The sequence below is a fragment of the Rhipicephalus sanguineus genome, chromosome 8 (genome assembly GCF_013339695.2).
Source record: "Rhipicephalus sanguineus isolate Rsan-2018 chromosome 8, BIME_Rsan_1.4, whole genome shotgun sequence".
Taxonomy (NCBI): domain Eukaryota; kingdom Metazoa; phylum Arthropoda; class Arachnida; order Ixodida; family Ixodidae; genus Rhipicephalus; species Rhipicephalus sanguineus.
Window position 1 is genome coordinate 10,284,679 of NC_051183.1, and position 17,716 is coordinate 10,302,394.

The window sequence follows — 17,716 nt, forward strand, 5'->3', positions numbered from 1 at the left end:
ATTAATGCGTCGTCAAGGGACTCGTGGATCGTTTCAAGCGTGGCAACACCACGGCCGCGAAGCCGGTCATGCTGCAGGGCAGCTGGCCCGCCTGCTCCCACAGGTCCTTGTGTGTCCCGTAGGTAAGCACGTCTGGGCTGGCCTCGGTCTGGTGGGCGTTCACTAGGCCCCCGAACAGTAGTATGACGTCGTCAGCGTTCACCACGCACGCGCTGTGTCGGGGTTGCGGCAGCGGCGCCGCGGGACTCCAGACGCCCTTCTTGGCGTCGTACCAGAGCACGTCGGCGGTGACGTCCAGCAGGCAGTCCTCGCCCCTAGTCAGGCCCCCGACGGCGAACAGCTGGTCCATGTAGGAGACCAGGGCCAGAGACCCTCGGCCCGAGGGCAGCTGGGCCGCCTCGCGCAGCCACCGCTGGCACACGGAGTCCCAGTGCTCGACGGAGGGAACCAGGAACACCTTGTCCGTGCGCCGCCTCGACTGAATGACGCCGCCCGCGATGTGCAGGTAGCCGGCGTGGTACGCGGCGCCCAGGGCGGACATCTTGCAGCACAGCGGCACCGGACACTCGGACCACTGGTCCTGCCAATTGTCACGCGAAACCGTTGACTCGTTTCTTTCTACTGCTTTACGACTACAGGGTGACGGAAAAATGCTGTTACGCAAAGAAAACAGCCACAATTCTTCAACAGTTTAGCAAGATAAAACACGCTTTTATTCGAAAGGTCGATCAAAAACTCTATTATAGTTTCAGAATGTCAATTTTTGGCTTTGGTACAGGTTGGAGACTCTTCTGAAAATTTTCAAAACGATCGTGATGTAATTTGGAGCGATTTTGTCCTATGCCATTCTGAGGCACGTTTGAGCGATTCGATGCGATCTTTGCGATGTTTGAAATCGTCGTACCCTGCTTGCGGTGCACAGCAGTTGTGTGGTGCAACTCTTCAGAAGCCATTTCTCAGTGAACACCAACAACAACTTCGTATTTTAAATATTAATGGAAGAAGTTTAGTCAGCAAGTTTCCTGATTTCTTGTCACTAATTTTGTCCTACTTCCCCCATGTCATTGCATCACGGAAACGTGCTTTCATAGCGAAATTTCCGATGCCGAGATATCGCTGTTGGGCTTTAATGTCATAAGAAGGTAGAGGCGTTGCTTTATATTTACATTCCGACTTAGGGTTTTGTGTGCCTTATGCTCCGTCTCTAACCCAATCGGTTTGGTGTAATTTATTTTGAAACATTGACTTTTGTTTTTGGCGTCTTTTGCCGTCCACCTAACCTGATCGCGGACTCTTTTGTTTCCTTGAGTGCAATCGTCCAAGAAATAGCTCCTCAATCGCCAAATCTAAGATGCATGGGTGATTGTAATGTCCCCGATATACACCGGACGTCGTTATCTCCGCTAGGTCATGCTTCCCAACCGTACAGAGAAACATTACACTTTTCACTGACTTCCGCCAAAGCAAATAGTCAGTGACGCCACAAGAGACACGGCGATTTCAGATCTTGTCTTCATCAGCCCTCCTAGAGTCTGGTTGTGCGAGCCCTGTTGTACATGGCATATCGGATCATAAAGCGGGTTTTGCATCTATTTCTTGTCCTGCACCGAAAGCCCGATACATTTATTCTACTTTCCTCAGTATGAGCCATGCTGATGATATTGGTATTATTGATACACTTCGCACTTCTTTTCAGCCAGTTTGAAGCGATTAGTACTACTGAAGATGTCAATACTTTAACTAAATTTTTAAGTGATCTTGTTACAGTGTGCATCACGCGTTTTGTGTGGTTAAAAAAAAAGGAGGACGAATTCAGAGCTGCTTTGAATCACACGAGAAATTGTGCACCTGTCGCGACGACTTAGACAATTGCGGCATACTAAACGCACTGGTGATGCTGTAGTAGCTGCACAATTCATTGCTCTAAAGGAGGAACATTGAAGCAAAACTAATGCTGCTCGTGATTTTTACTTTCAAGTTACACTTCCGAGTTTGCTCAGAAATAATCCACGTAAATTTTGAATGCCTGTCCTACCAATGGAATCTACCACTGATACATTTGAAATAAACGACACAGTTACAGGCGATACTACTTTGACTGCAAATACATTTAATGATTACTTTAAATCTGTCTTTACACTTGATAACTCCGTTGTTCCTCCTTTTATAGGGCAGACTCGTAGTTCTATTGACGACATTGTTGTTTCAAACCAGGGTGTGCTGAATCTCACTTCAAAAATCGATCCAAAGAAGAAAGGTAGTGCTGATAATATAAACAATGCATTCCTCATTAGATACTACTTATGGACTAATCGATATTTAACCATTATCTTTCAGAAATCTATCTCGACGTCTGCTGTCCATAGCATGGAAATCTGCTAAAATTTTTCCGTTATTCAAATTCGGAAACAAGCGGTCCTTAGTGAACTACAGACCCATCTACATCACATCCCATTCTTGTAAAATACTCGAACACAATTTTCAAACATATCACAGAATTTTTAGAGTGCAATAATGTTTTATCTGATGCACTCAGCAGGTTTTCGACGCAGATTTAGTACCATAGCCCAGCTCAGTGAATTCACTAATGACATCATCCAGGCCCTTTATGCAGATGATCAAATTGACGCAATATTCATAGATTTTTCTAAAGCTTTCGACATTGTGTCACATTACAAACTGCTAAAAAAGTTCACTGTTATTCCTAAAAACGAAGCATTAGTAAACTGGATTTCTTCTTTCCAATCCAATCGGTCTCAGTACGTACTCTTTAGCAAGATCTGAGTACGGGCTAGTTGGTACTCTTCGGGTCTTCTAATTCCTCCACTTGCACTGTAACGTCTGCAGAGGTCCTCTTTCTGATTTTCATCAATGATCTGCCAAGCAATATTCCTGTTAAAATCCGCATGCATGCTGATGATGGTGTTTTGCATCATACGATTGAAACTCCTCATGATAAGATCATCCTTAACCATTAATTTGCATCATTTCAATCATGGTGTGACACTTGGTAAATGCAAATCAACTTCCGGAAAACGGTATCCATGTCATTTACCAAGCGTTCTTCCCCCTCTCCGTTTGCCTATTCGTTTAATGTTTGCCCTCTCGGAAATGTTTCATAATACAAATATCTAGGTCTCCTTTTTCACTCAGGATTTATCTTGGTTTCACCACATCGAACTGTTGTGCAACCGTGCGCTCAGAAAGTTAGGCTACATGCAACGCACATTACGTTCAGCACCTCTGAGCATACGACTCCTCACTTATAAAACTCTGGTTCGTCCAATATTGAAAAATGGGTCTGTTGTGTGGAAGCCACACAAAATTTCTAATATCAACAAAATAGAATCTGTTCAGAAGAAAGCTGTACGCTTCATCTATCGTCGCTTTGGCAGGTATTCTTCACCTAGTTCCCATCTTCCTTTTCTTCAGCTTACCAGTCTCTCTTCTCGTCGTCACGTTGAATGTTTGAAGTTTCTTTATGCCTTAACTAACTCCCCACGATTCCCCCTGCTCAGCAAATACATCGCACCCGCGAGACCAACAATCACCCAAAATTACCATGAGTTGAACATGTCTACTTTTATCCATCGTACGGTGGCGTTTAAATATAGTTTTTTTGTTCATTCTATAGAATTGTGGAATGCTCGACCTGGTTATGTTCAGGGGCGTAGCCAAGGTTGGGGGGTTTCAACCCCCCCCCCCCGAAAATTTTCAATTTTGCTTGCGTATATATACACGCACACATACAAACGCACGCACGAACATACATAAGGTTGAACCTCGGAAAAAATTTCTGGCTACGCCCCTGGTTATGTTCAATCTTCACCACTCGATGACTTCTTGTTGTATATTACTAACCATTGATGTTCAGAGCACTTCGTTATGCTCTTTTATGCATTGTATTTGCCCACTGCTGCGATGCTCTTTTATGTATTGTATTTACCCACTCCTGCGATAGCCCCTCGGACCTGCAGCATGTTGAAATAAATAAATAAATAAATAAATAAATAAAATAAATAAATAAATAAATAAGCAGTAAAATTGTCAGTTCTCTATCAAAAAAGAACAATTACCCCAATTTGAACAATGTATATAAAGGATCCCCGAAATTTACTAAAAAATAAAATTGAAAGTGTGTTACAGCATTTTTTCGGTCACCCTGTAATGTACGGGTGTCACGATGCCATACTGATCGCGGGCAAGCCCGGTCGAGATCGAATATCTTGATCGTAGTTGGCTTAATTATTTCCGCAAGACACAGAAAATGGCCAGTCACGGTCTAGAAATACACGGTCGACAAATATACATTGCTGCGCGACAAGAAAAAGTAAGAAACAACACATCGTCTTGCTCCTTATAACCTAGCGCACGATATGTTGTCATGCCTCGAACCGATGACTGCTGAACGAGTTGGTGCATCGATGCATGAGTTGGGTTGTAGAGCCGAACAAGGGATGACGAGAGCGAAGAAGACAGGACAGTCATCTTCATCGGTTATAACGTATCCCTCACGCCACTCAACAATCCAACTCGTGCCCACACAAAAGCTGTCCTATTTACAGACACTCATGGCGGTGACGCGCAGCAGGCGTACCCGAAAGTGGAAAGTGTGGGTGCAGTGACGACGCCAAGGCAGGGAGGAGACACGGGGGGACCCTCCCAAAATGGATTCTCCCTTCGACGCTAAGCCCCCCTAAAAGTTTCGCCTGTCACTTTCTTGCCCCGCCCAGCGCCGAAATGCTGACCCAAGCTAGGCGGCATGAGTACTCTAGTTGCGTATCCCAACAAACAAGTTGGTCTCAAATACCTGCGTGGGGTCGTAGATCTCGACCGAGGCGAGGAACCGGTCAAATTCGTCCTGACCGGCGACGACGTACAGCTTGTGGCTCATAGCCACCGTGGCGTGGTTGCATCGCGAGTGGTTCATGTCGGCCACGCGCTCCCACTGTCCCGCGCCGGTCTCCTCGAGCGCCATGCGGAAGCAAGTGCGCGTCGCGTACTTGATGGCCAGGTGCGTGTTGCGCATGTCGAAGCCGCCCACCAGGTACACGTAGCCGTCCAGGTAGGCGGCCGTGTGATTGTGCCGCGGCTGGGGCAGCCGGCCGCACCTGGTGAGCTCGCGCTTGACCGGGTGGTACCGCAGCATGGCGCATCCCGTGGCCAGTTCTTGGCTCTTGCCGGGTTCCACGCCGCCTAGCAGGAGCACGACGGCGCAGTCGGGGTCCTGCAGGGGGCCTTCGTGCCACGGAAGCGTCCGCGAGGGATACGTGTCCCACGTGATGGGCGGGATGGACCGGGATCCCGGGTGGCGTACCAGAAAGTGCTGGTACGGGTCGTCTTCGTCCAGCACCGCCTCGAGTTCGACCACGGGTCGTACGCGGGCGTGGACGCGCTTGTACTGACGCAGTGCCAGGAAACGGCGGGCCCAGGCTTGGCACCGCGTAACCTGTGATCACGATGGATGAATGAATGAATTAATTAATTTTAGGGTAATAACGCGCAAACACGGCAAAATACAATAGGGGACACGCGCTTGTCGGTTAGCGCTTGTCCGTGTCCCCTCTTAAAGCTGTTGTAGCTCGCCGTAGTTTGTGCGGCGTCCCCAGAAAACTCATCGTCATGAATCGGCAAGCGCTCTCTTCGTCCTCTTCTTCATCGTCGTCTGTATCTTCTTCTTCGCTCCCAAAACACAAGCTGCGCCGATTTCTCCGGAGCGGGACGCAATAACTCTGATGGGCGAGACGACTATAGTACGGAGAGAATTAATTAAAGAAAGAATAAAGATAGAAAAAGTGAAAATTTCTGGGGTGAAAAATTTCTTCGGGATGCGAGATTCGAACCCGCGTACACACCATCCGAAGGCGAGCGTCTTAACCACTCGGCTATCCAGGCACGCTAGCAGAGTACAGCATAGCCACGGTTTCCATCCAGCTGCCGAAACATAGCAAGGGGGCGGGAAAGGAAAGTGAGGGAGAGGAGGACATATGTGAGGATGAGCAGGAGGGAAAGGAGTAAGACATACCATAGAAAAAAAGAGAACGAAAGGCAAGAAGAATAAGATGGAGAGAATCAAAGATAGAGAGATATATAGAAAGAGGAAGCGAGAAATACAGAGATAGATTGAAAGAAATGGAAGATAGAGAAATAAAGATAAAAATACCGAGAAAGAGAGAGAAAGAAGTAGGGAGGTGAGGGTGAAGGGAACGCCACCATCTCCGCTGCTACCTCAGTCTTCGCACCACTAGCGAGGAGCTGCCCTACTTTTTTATGTTTGCACGTTATTACACTAAAGATCATGCAGATACCAACTAGCCCACACCGCTATCCATTGAATTAATGAACGAATTAAATAATGATACCGTATATACAAAGGGGTTGGGGCGATTTGGTTATTCATGGTCGTCTAGAAAAGCGCATAAATAAAGAACGCGAACAAACAGCCGTAGACATATATGCAGGCGTTGTATGTCTCTCCTACGTTCGTCACTCGCCTATGTACTGTTTTAGACGAGGCTGATACCCATAGGCATGCGCACAAGGGGCGCAAAGCACCCCCCCCCCCCTCCAGTTACCTAGGAGGAGGGGGGCGCGAAGTCTGCCCCATAAGTTTACTCAGGCTTTTGACGATAACGGCGGCCGAAGGTCACTGACGTTGCATTCCAAGAAATGTTTACTTCCCAACGTTACTCCCGGAAAGCCAGGGACCAAAGGCGGGCCATTGTGGGAAGCACGTCATCGCTTCATTTCCTTTTTTGTGAAGCATGTTGTCCTTTGGACTCGACCAACGAGAAGGGGGGGGGGGGACTTTTTAAGCGACTATAGTCGACTTAGCGTCCCTCGGAATCTCTAGCGACGTACCTGCTCAAGTTTGGCTTCGTAGGGCGTCAAGTCGATCTGCATGTCCTGCGAGGCATCACGACGCACTTTGGTCGACAGTGATTCGCTCGAGTCCACCCAGGTGGGCACGAACTCGGCGTACGGGGTCTCGGCCGCGCCCATCTCGGAGTCCAGCTTCGGCAGCGCCGAGCGCAGCGGCCAGCCACGGTGGCGCCGGTACGCGTCCTGAATGCAGGTGGCCGCGTCGTGCCTCAGAGCCTGGTTCTCTCGCGTGTACGAGCACTTCTCGAAATTCTTGACGACGCCCTTCTCGTCCCAGTCGATGGCCGGCCCGTCCTCGGCCAAGTACGTGCGCGGACGCGCCCTGCGCGCAATTTACTACTATAACATTCGACGGAGACTCAAGCTTCTTGATGTCTTGGCTTCTTTAGCCAGTGGCGTAAATAACGAAAGATCCCAAGGGGCGGCCATTTTGTTTTTATAAATGTAGCTTTTTTTATTTGTATAAAAATTAAAACCATGCTTGGAAATAAAATTTAAAAACGAACATGAGTTCTCAGCTCGCGTAATTGCATTGTGCTAGTGAGTCTTCTGGGAAGCCGGTGGAACGGAAGTGCGACTTTAATACAGTGTCACAGATTAGGTGTGTTGAACGCATAGGGCGCGGAAGGTGAACCCTCCCTTTTATTCGCCGAACGCCGTTTTACCATGCCCCTACTAACATGGCGGCTGCGGCCGCCATCTTTGGGGGGACATGGCTTCACTCTTGAGGTATAATTTCCACTCTTTAAATCTCCTTGTACCGGCTACACGAGAATCGAAGTGAGACTTAACTGTACATGTAGCAGTCTACGGCGAGTATTGGAACACACCCTAAGGCTTTCGCCTCAATAATCTCACCTGTACTCGTGCGCCAGGTCCTCTCGTTTCTTCTCGACCGCCATATGCGCGAAGATGGCCTTGACGATGCTGAGCTTGACGTTGGCGTTGACTGCCGCGCTGGGGCATATGGGGGGCAGGAAGCAGCGCATCAGCGTGTCGTCATCCATCAGCGGGAAGCGCACGCACTCGAGCACCTGCTCCTCGAGGCTCCGGCGCTTCTCGTAGTCGTGGTCCAGCCACGTGAGCGCAGCCACGTACACGTTCAGCTCGTTGCGCGTGCCCAGCTCGTCCGAACGGAGGATGCTGCACAGCTCGGCCGCCGTCAGGTCCAGGAACTCGCGGCAGCGCATCACGTTGTCGAAGTGCTCCACCAGGAACTGGAACGCCACCTGTTTTGCGTCGTGCGCGCAGGTTTCGATTAATTGGCTGCTATAACAAGGCGTACGACTGAGCTCTGATAAATGTTCGAGGCCAAAAACTGACAGGGTCCCTTATGCATTCGCCTAAGACGACTCGAAGACGAAAGCCATCTTCTTCTACAGGAATTACAGCTGACCTGGTTTTGCACTGCAATCGGCCCATCTTAAACCAAGTAACGACGTTATGTGATGACATCATCTGGCGTCACGTATGTTATGTGACGTCGTCATATCACAATGACGTCACCATGTCATCACGTTATAATGATCTTTTGCGTCGCTCGTGTTGACGCCGCCAGCGGTCAGTTTTCACGCCTGATGAGGCATAAGAAGTATTCCTTAATAAGAACAGCGAACTGGATACGGAGACGAGCGCTGTTTTTTTTTTTTCATGAACCAACTATACTCGCAGAAAACTTGTCTTTGCATATGAAAGGCTTTTGGTGCAGCGCGAAAGGAACCACGGACACGAGAAGGCACATAGGAACACCACACAGCGCTACTAGCAACAACATGTTTATTTTCAAGAACCCAAACCGCTTATATATACCATGAAAACCAGGCAGACAGCTGAACACGTGGGATCACTCAGATAATGCGCAAAAAACCACTTCACCTAAGCGATATCATGACAGGATAAAACTGCGAATCAACGCTTGCGCAAGAACCCCAACTACTTAGGTGATAATGTTATCGATGGCGTGCTCACAAACCAAGCGCATCGATAAGCTCGGCTTCAACTATAAGACGGGTGATCTCTTCTTTATGTTGACCAACAATGACGGTGTTCTGAAACAGACAACCGCATGCATGAACGGCGTGGAGTGCTATAGAAACCCATCAGGCGCCAGTCTATTTGATTTGTAATGGTGCTCTCTTAATCGCTCATTGACGCACCTGCATGGTTTGGCCGACGTATTGCTTTCCACAAGAGAGCGGAACACGATAAATTACAAAACTCTTGCAATCAACAAATTTGTTTGCATGCTTTTTGTTTTGCAACCAACCTTTCCTGCTCTAACTGGATTTATCATGACAGTTTCCCGAGCTTATCGGGCACTGAAAAGACTACCCTAATATTATCGCGAAGTGCCACCTTCTTGAGATTATGTGACAGCTGGTAAACATAGAGGCTTACAGCGGTGCGTCTCGTTTCTGTCGTTACGCGGCCATTACACTGGCTTGAAGTTCCGCGACTTCTTTTTAACTGTTTTTCTGGGAGAGACACTAAAACATGATCTGGATAGGCAGATTCCTTCAGGCGTGAAATCTGGTTCTGGAAGTAATGCTTCGTTAGGTGGGCACAAGATTTCTTCAATGCGTTGCTGAGGCACATCGTCGCGATACTTCTCTTGGTTAGTTTCGAATGATTAGAATGAAATGGGAGTAAAGATTTTTGAGCACGTCGTTCGTAGCTCCAGCATAGCTGGTTGTCAGAACATACGAGACTTAATTCTAAAAAGCCTAATACGCCCCTCGCTCGGCCATTCAACTATCACTTCTAGGGGATCAAGACCTTCGCAAAACACATCCAACATATTGGCACCAACACATTGTTTTAGTGTCTGTCGCAGAGGAACAGTACAAAAGAAGTTGCGGAACTTCATGCCAGTGTAACGCACATGGCCGCGTAACGACAGAAACGAGACGCATCGCTGTAATCCCCTATGTTCACCATCTGTCACATAATCCCAAGAAGGTGGCACTTCATTAGGGTAGCCTTTTCAGTGCCCGATAAGCTCGGGAAACTGTGCGCCATGACAAATCCAGTTAGAGTAGAAAACGTTGGTTGCTCAAAAAAGCATGCAAACAAATTTGTTGATTGCAAGAGTTTCGTAATTTATCGTGTTGGAGGGGAATTGCGCTACAGTTAACTGAGACTTAACAAAGCTAGAGGATGGACGAACGTAATGAACACGACAAGCGCGATTGCGCTTGTCGTGTTCATTACGTTCGGCCGTCCTCTAGCTTTCTAGGGAAGGGGGGAGGGGGGCACACCGGGCCAAGGTGTGCCCCCTCCCCCCCTTGTGGCGCAAGGGCCATGGGTGGACCATTGTTTCAGAACACCGTCATTGTTGGTCAACATAAAGAAGAGATCACCAGTCTTATAGTTGAAGCCGAGCTTATCGATGCGCTTCGTGAGTTGTATCACTTGTGTGTGAGCAAGCCATCGATAACATTGTCACCTATGGAGTTGGGGTTCTTGCGCAAGCGTTGATTTACAGTTTTATCATGTCATGATCTCGCTTAGGTGAAGTGGTTTTTTGCGCATTATCTGAGTGATCCCACGTGCTCAGGTGTCTGCCTGGTTTTGATGGTATATATAAGAAGTTTGGGGGTTCTTGAAAATAAGCATGTTGTTGCTAGTAGCGCTGTGTGGTGTTCATATATATGTGCCTTCTTGTGTCCGTGTTTCCTTTCGCGCTACACCAAAAGCCTTTCATATGAGTAACCAACAAGCCCACGTTGCAACCCTCATTGTCTTTGCAATGAAGCGAAAGCTACAGAGCCAAATTACGCGAGCATTACCACTAATGAATGTAGTCCCACAATTGTGTCCGTGTTTTCAACGTATCAAAAAAAAAGGGGGGGATTTGTCCATTTGCACGTGCCGGACAAAACTCTGCAGGCCTGCCATATACTTTTGTGTTTCAATGCTAGTACTGCGACTGCCGATGCGTCGCGTGTGTAGAAATAAGAAAGCTGGACTACATAGGTACTGTGACCGCTTTCTGTATTAGGAGTAAAAAACAAAGAACGAAATGCGAAGAATGTATATGAATGCCAAATTGGTTCTCTAAAGTCACCATAAGTCGTGTCATTCTGGTATATGTTAGAAACCCTAATTATACATTCTTCGGAAAACCCCGAAATATATAAGGAACAATGCTATAGAGCAGGGAATAGTGGGCTCCACAGAAATGGGTTTCGGAGCGTGTTGAGCGCCCTGCCGCGCTTCTCATGTCCTCTCTTCGTTGCAGTACAGTCGTCAGCAAGCTTAACTCGAACGCACCACAGCGTGTCCTGAAAGGGTTTGATTGACGCCAGCGTCGCGTAGCTTTGGGTTCTGTTGCCGAGATATGTTACCAATGCATGCCGACATACTATCCAAGCACACCGAAGTATTATCTCGGCAATAGCGTCGCTTCGTGCACAGCGCTTCGCGGCTGACATCAGTCAAACCAGGCCACGCTGCGGAGCGTTCGAGTTAAGCTTGCTGACGACTGTATACTATGCTTCCATAGGTGTGCGCACAAGGCACCGACCCCCCACCCCTCCCCCTCCTAGTATCCTGCGTATGCCTATACGCTTGGATCTGAACCAGCTTTAGCCATATAGTCTGTAGATTTCACATCGGTGGTTAGGGCTGACTGTTGGGCTACTGGCCTAACGTGCAGACTGGAAGGAAGCGTACTGGAAAGAGCTGGACGCAGACACGCCTGCTTTCTGTGTCTGTGACTTTTTCTTGCGCTATGCGTTTTTTTCAGTTCAGCAGTTTTACTTCGACCCTGATACGTCAGCAAGCACTCGTGGTCGTGATCATGACGAACCATCCTACCTTCTCCTCGTCCTTCATGGCCACCTTGACGGCGTTCACGTAGAGGACCACGTGACGGCCCACCTCGCCGGACTCGGCCAGGTACTGCAGGCACTTGGAGATGAGCGCCCGGATGCGCAGTTTGTACGCGCAACGGTAAACGTCCGTCACGTTCTGACACGTGATGCGGATGCTGCCCAGGTACATGTACGAGCGCAGCGCCTCGAAGGCCGACGGCGACACGCCCTCGAGCTCGACCTTGATGCGCTGCTCGGTGCCGATCTCGTGCAGGATGTCGCGGAGGTACGGGCTGGCCGCCATCAGGATCTCCTTGTGCGCCAGGAACTCGCTGCCCTTGATGCAGACCACCACGTCGGGCTCGCCCGACGGTATCGTTTCCGACGCCATGGCGCTGCCCCAGCCGGCGGCCCGCCGACGACGCTGGCTCTCCGCCTGTGGTTCTCGACACGCAATCGAACGAAGCTTACGGAAGGCTGCGCTGCCAGTCCTGGAATATGGCATTCACCCACTACCACTACACTACCGAACAAGGAGGAGGAGAAGGAATAAACTTTATTCGAAATAAAGAGCCGACGGTAGAGTCGCTCAAGGTGGGCGGCGTCCCTAGTCCAGGATACCGTGGGCCTAGACTGACAGCTTGATCCTGTTCACCAGATGTAGCTGGTCTTCAAGGCTTGCGCTTGTCACCTCCCACTCAGGCCCGTAGCTAGGAATTTTTTTCGGGGGGGGGGGGGGGGGGATTTGGTGAAAGCTTGAGAAACACCTATTTTTATCTTTTTTTTTCTGTAAAACACCCGCCTCCATCAGAATTTCAGCGGATCTCTCTCTCTCTGCTTCTTCATCTCTCTTTCTTTGTTTCTCTCTTTATCTTTCTGTCTTGCTCTGTTTTTTCTTTCTTTTTCTACATTTCTATCTCTCTATTTTTCTTTTCATCTTTCTTTATTTCGCTTTCGTTCTTTCTCTCTCTGTCCATAATTTTCTGTCTTTTTATATTTTTTTGTCTTTATTCCCTTTATTTCTCTCTCTCTCTCTCTTTCCTTATCTCTATTTTCTATCTCTTTCTTTCTCTCTATCTTTTTGACTTGTTCGTGACATACTCGCACCTGCTGTACACGGTAGTGGGGCTTGCCCAATTCCTGTGGCGCATACCCAGCTGAGGAGTTTCGCACGATGGAGCACAAGTTTCACTGTAGAATGAAGAGAGCGCGTGCCGGTTCGTGGTGATGATAGTTTTTTACGATGGATCACAAATAAGTTACCGACAGCTTAAACAGACAGCTTCGCTGTTAAAATTTAAGAAAATCTTTTTACCCACCCGGTGATTGGCCAATCTCTCAGCGTGTATGTGCCACGGATACGATGATCTATACTCTACTTTTACTACAGCCCGACTATCTCTCTCACTGTGGTTGCACGCGCCATGTCTCAAAGTATAAGCACCATCATCATCATAGTGGTGCTGGTGTGGCAACGGAAATCGACATGGCTGGCTCGGGCACTCGTCGCATCCAGTGGAGCCGACGACTCTCGCTGGCCGCGGCCTGCTTGGCCGCAGTGTTGGTGCTCGCATGTCTTGCCTCAGCCTTCATCCTGCCGCCGTCAGCATCATCTGGTGGGTTGTTACGCATCGTTAACCATAGGCGTCCGCACGAGGGGGGAGTGGCCGCCCTCCCTAATTAATCGTCTAAATTCTGCGCTACACCTTTACCCAGTCGGAATTTTCACGTCATTTTTAAATGCGCAGGCTACGCATGTTTTCTTTATTCTTTTTTTACCATAATGGCGACCAAGGAGCCCTGATTTGCATTCAAAGAGCTGTCTACTTCCCACCTTCATACCCCCGGAAGATGGGGACCAATGGTTGGCCTTCGTGTGAAGAACGCTTCAGCTTCATTTTTGCATCCACTGCAAAGCTCGTTTTCTTTCGGTCTTGACCAGAGAAAGGGGGGGGGGGGGAATGTGGTGATACTTTGCCCCCCCCCCCTAATCGAGAACCCCTAATCGAGAAGACAGACCATTCGGTTATCTACATACAGTGGCGTAGCCAGGGGGCGGCGCACCGGGCCCGTGCCCCCCCCCCCCCTCGAAATTTTTTTTGCCATGGCATACAAAGAACAATATGACACTCGACCACATCTGCCTGATCACTGCTTTTTATCACCGTGGAGAGAAGCATACGTATCAATCACAAGCAGGGCGCCAATGTGCACTGGTGAACAGCGGACTTTTCAATATGACTGTGTGATCTGCGCAGCGGGCCCTCCAGCCGCATTGGTGCCTGCTCACGCGCCAGCTGCGGCACCGCGGCCGACAAGGCGAGCCCTGCTGCACTTCTGCACCTCGGCGCAGTGCCAACAGGAAGGTAACCTACGCTCGCAAAATACATTGATTAAAACATGCGTTCGGTGCGTAGTTGGAATATATAGCAATGGTGAGAAACAGAGCTGCACAATTTTATAGGATACAGGATGACGATATATTTAGTTTTCCCGTGGTCATGTCTCGTGAAACTGTAGATGCACTGCACTTTCAGACTGACGTGTACTGCATCCGAACCCCGTTATAACGAAGTAACATCATGACCATAAATTAATTCGCTTTATACGATATTCGTTGTAACTGGAGAGATCAAAATAGGCTCTAACAAATCGCGAATCTGTCTCGTGCAGGAGTCGTAGATACAAAAACGCAGTATTGTAGGCTTCAAACCCACTATAAACGAGGTGAGCCGTCCCTGTCACCTTGTGGCATTTCATACATTTGTTAATACGGTGGCGTAACTAGTGAAATGCGCTTTTTTGGCTCTCGCATTTTCGGTTTTGTTATAAAAGGAATAAGTGTCGTCCAAATGAAGCGATACCAACTAAAGTGTGTTTAGTTCGCTATAACCGATAATCCGCTATATCAGTGTTCGTTATAACGAGGTTCAACTGCAATCCAATCAGACACACCGTTCACCATAGCAGACGAGAATTACACAATTATGCGTCAAGTATACTAACGACCAAGGAGGCTGCGAAGAGATTCGGTGAATCCGATAGAAGGCGTGCCCGTGTCTGTGTATGCATATAGAGTAACTCTGCCGTCCTAATTAAAGCTACTCCAAAACGTCCTCGTGATGTAAGATTGATAAAAGCTGGAACGTGCAGGACAGCGGCTGAACAGTTCCATCGCGCGGAACCAGAACCCGTGCCGCGACCCGTACCGATACGCATGTGGCCACACCGCGCACAGCCAGGTGACAGACTTACGAAGAGGAGACGAGCGCCGCCTCAGCGGTGAGTACACGAGTTATTTTCTCAAAGCGTTGTCTCCGAAACTGAGTAATCGCGCCGCACGATACTGTTGTCTAAAGGCTCGTTCACACGCGCGATTAGTCGCAAAGCGACTGCAGGTCGCAAACGCTCGCAAATGACCGCTTTGGTCGCAAAGCGACTCTCTTGGCTCAGTCGCTCGCTGCACAATTTTTCAGTCGCGCGACTGTAGTCGCAAAACTCTGAGCCAATCAGATGCGCAGAAACAGGACCTCAGCTTCTCTTGCGGGGCAATAGCAATTCGAGCAGACGTGAATTCTCTGTGTCGACGGGTATAAGTCGCAAGCAGGTGTGAACGTAGGTCGCGTCGCTTTTTGGTCGCCGGTAGCAAATGGTCGCGCGATCGACCGTAGCCGCAGGTTCGAATGAGTGAGATAAATTGCTATCAGTCAGGGGCGTAGCCAGAAATTTTTTTCGGGAGGGGTTCAACCATATTTTATGTATGTTCGTGCGTGCGTTTGTATGTGTGCGTGTATATATACGCAAGCAAAATTGAAAAATTTCGGGGGGGGGGGGGGTTGAAACCCCCCAACCCCCCCCCTTGGCTACGCCCCTGCTATCAGTATTTTGGCTTTCGAAACTGTGACTTTTTTCAATGGCTCGAAAGTACACATTATCTGTACGAGTTAGCTTATAAAGCCTTCCAGGTAGGAAGCGGGCTCGAAAGTACACATTATCCTGTACGAGTTAGCTTATAAAGCCTCCCAGCTAGGAAGCGGGCTCGAAAGTACACATTATCCTGTACGAGTTAGCTTATAAAGCCTCCCAGCTAGGAAGCGTAGCTATAAGGGTAACTTGATGCTTGCAGCGCTGCTGTCCTCGACGGTTGTGCCGCGGAACCGGCAGACTGTGGCCGAGAAAGCAGCCGCCCTCTACCAGGGCTGCCTGAAGACAGGTACGTTGATGTATTATCCTCTGGCTGAGAGTGCGCCCATAAGTAAAATGACTGTTTGTGCATGTTGGTAAGACGTAAGACATGACAGAAACTAAGAGCGTGCATAAGACGAACACAGAGAAGAGGCTTCAGACACACCAGCAATCGCGTCTGTCTTATGAGCATTTAGTTTATACCACACCTGACGCTCATTTAGGTATCACAGGATAACAAGCTCACGCTACAAGCTTTGCTGCCATCGGACATATGCTCCATTAGCAAAGTGTCACGTTTTGCGAGTTGGTGCATAGCTTAACGAAATATTTGTGCAACGGAGACAAGGAAGAAAAACGAGAGAAAACAGGATATAGGGCGCCACATCCTGTCTTCTCTCATTTTAGTCTTCCTTGTCTCCGTTGCACCACAAATATTTCGTTAAGATATGCTCCATTACCAGGGGCGTAGCTAGAATTTTTTTTTCGAGGGAGGGGAAGGGTTCCAACACCTGTAATGTATGTTCGTGCGTGCGTTTGTATGTGCGTGTGTATATACACCAGTGTTGTATGCGTTACCGAAAAGCAGTAACTAAATACGTTACTCGTTACACTAAAGAAAAAGGAACGCGTTACCGCCCTACGTTACCCATAAAAAAAGTTAACGCGTTACCGTTACCGTTACCGAAAAAAAGTAACGGACGTTACTTCTGCCGTTACTCTATAGTCAGAAATCTTAACATCTTCGCAGGAGGAACGTACAATAGCAACTTTATAAAGCTCGTATTTATATTTCACATAAAAGTTCTAGCCGAAGCAACAATTCTACTCGAAGTACTGATTTAATTTTAACGAGAATAATTTGCACAAATGCGCTGTACCTTGGCAGTACTGCCTAAAGCTACCTGTATAGTTAATGTGACGGCTTCTGACTCTGCGGATCATGGGGAAGTCATTTTTTCGCAGTGGGACAACAAAATAAAAGTGATCGATTTCATCGTCAACGTTCTCCGCAAAGAAAACATCACTGAGCAAATTTGCAGTAATTACGACGACGCGCTTTTACTTACAAAATAAATGCGCAAACTTTTTAGCAGTAAAGAAATGCCTAAATGGAATAAATCCAGGGAAAAGTATTTGCGCGCATGGACATTCTGTTTTCTTTTTCAATTTAACTTGTACTATTATTACCACGAATATGGCGTTTATGTATATATGTGAAGGTGTTCAGCGTTAGCCTCGCTCGCACGAATTCAATAACCAGAAACGTAGTCGCAGTTGCAGACAGCAAGAAGCAAGACTTATTTTGAATACTGAATTTATGAACAGTGCTAGAGTATTGCAGGGACAACTTCCTAATGTAACTACTAAGTGCTGAATGTAAGCAACAGCTGCATTTCAAAGCTGTCACCGGACCGTTTCACTCGCTTCTTAGCGAATACGTCCGCGCCTATGCTAAATAGGAGCTCGACGGATGCGCTAAATGGTACTTGTGTAATCACTGTTAGGAAAAGCTTTACGCAGAAAGTTTTACTTGAACCCGCTCAACGCAATATCATGCGGCACCAAAGGTACTGTGACAGTCTCTCATCTTCAGATGGCGATGATGTCGAGAAGGCATTTCCGAAGCAGTCATCCTCTGTTGTGTTGGAGCTCACACCTAGCCTTGATGTCCATAAGCCGAAGAAATCTCGAGAGCTCACTTTTTACGGATACGAGGACTGCATTTCGCTTCACGTCATCGACAATCAACGACAACTTGAAACTCGATAACCAATCAACGACAATTGAAACTCAATAGCATGCCGAAACTATAGCAGATCTGTTTAAAAAAT

At 48.1% G+C, this 17,716-nt stretch overlaps 2 protein-coding genes across 2 annotated transcripts in view; one reads left to right on the top strand and one right to left on the bottom strand.

The window, feature by feature from the left end:
- Position 1: 1 nt before the first annotated feature.
- LOC119401324 (uncharacterized) lies at positions 2-12,123 on the bottom strand. Its single transcript, XM_037668022.2, has 5 exons — positions 11,701-12,123; positions 7,741-8,111; positions 6,862-7,204; positions 4,811-5,449; positions 2-580 (listed from the first exon to the last, which is right to left on the bottom strand). Exons 1-5 carry the CDS (start codon positions 12,085-12,087, stop codon positions 2-4), a joined length of 2,319 nt encoding a protein of 772 aa, XP_037523950.1. The 5' UTR covers positions 12,088-12,123.
- A 1,059-nt stretch (positions 12,124-13,182) lies between these two features.
- Positions 13,183-17,716, top strand: part of LOC119402541 (neprilysin-1) — a 43,634-nt gene continuing 39,100 nt past the window's right edge. The window contains exons 1-4 of the mRNA XM_049418694.1: positions 13,183-13,312; positions 13,955-14,062; positions 14,850-14,978; positions 15,823-15,909. Of these exons, the coding sequence (XP_049274651.1) occupies positions 13,183-13,312; positions 13,955-14,062; positions 14,850-14,978; positions 15,823-15,909 (454 nt within the window). The remainder of the gene's footprint in view (positions 13,313-13,954; positions 14,063-14,849; positions 14,979-15,822; positions 15,910-17,716) is intronic.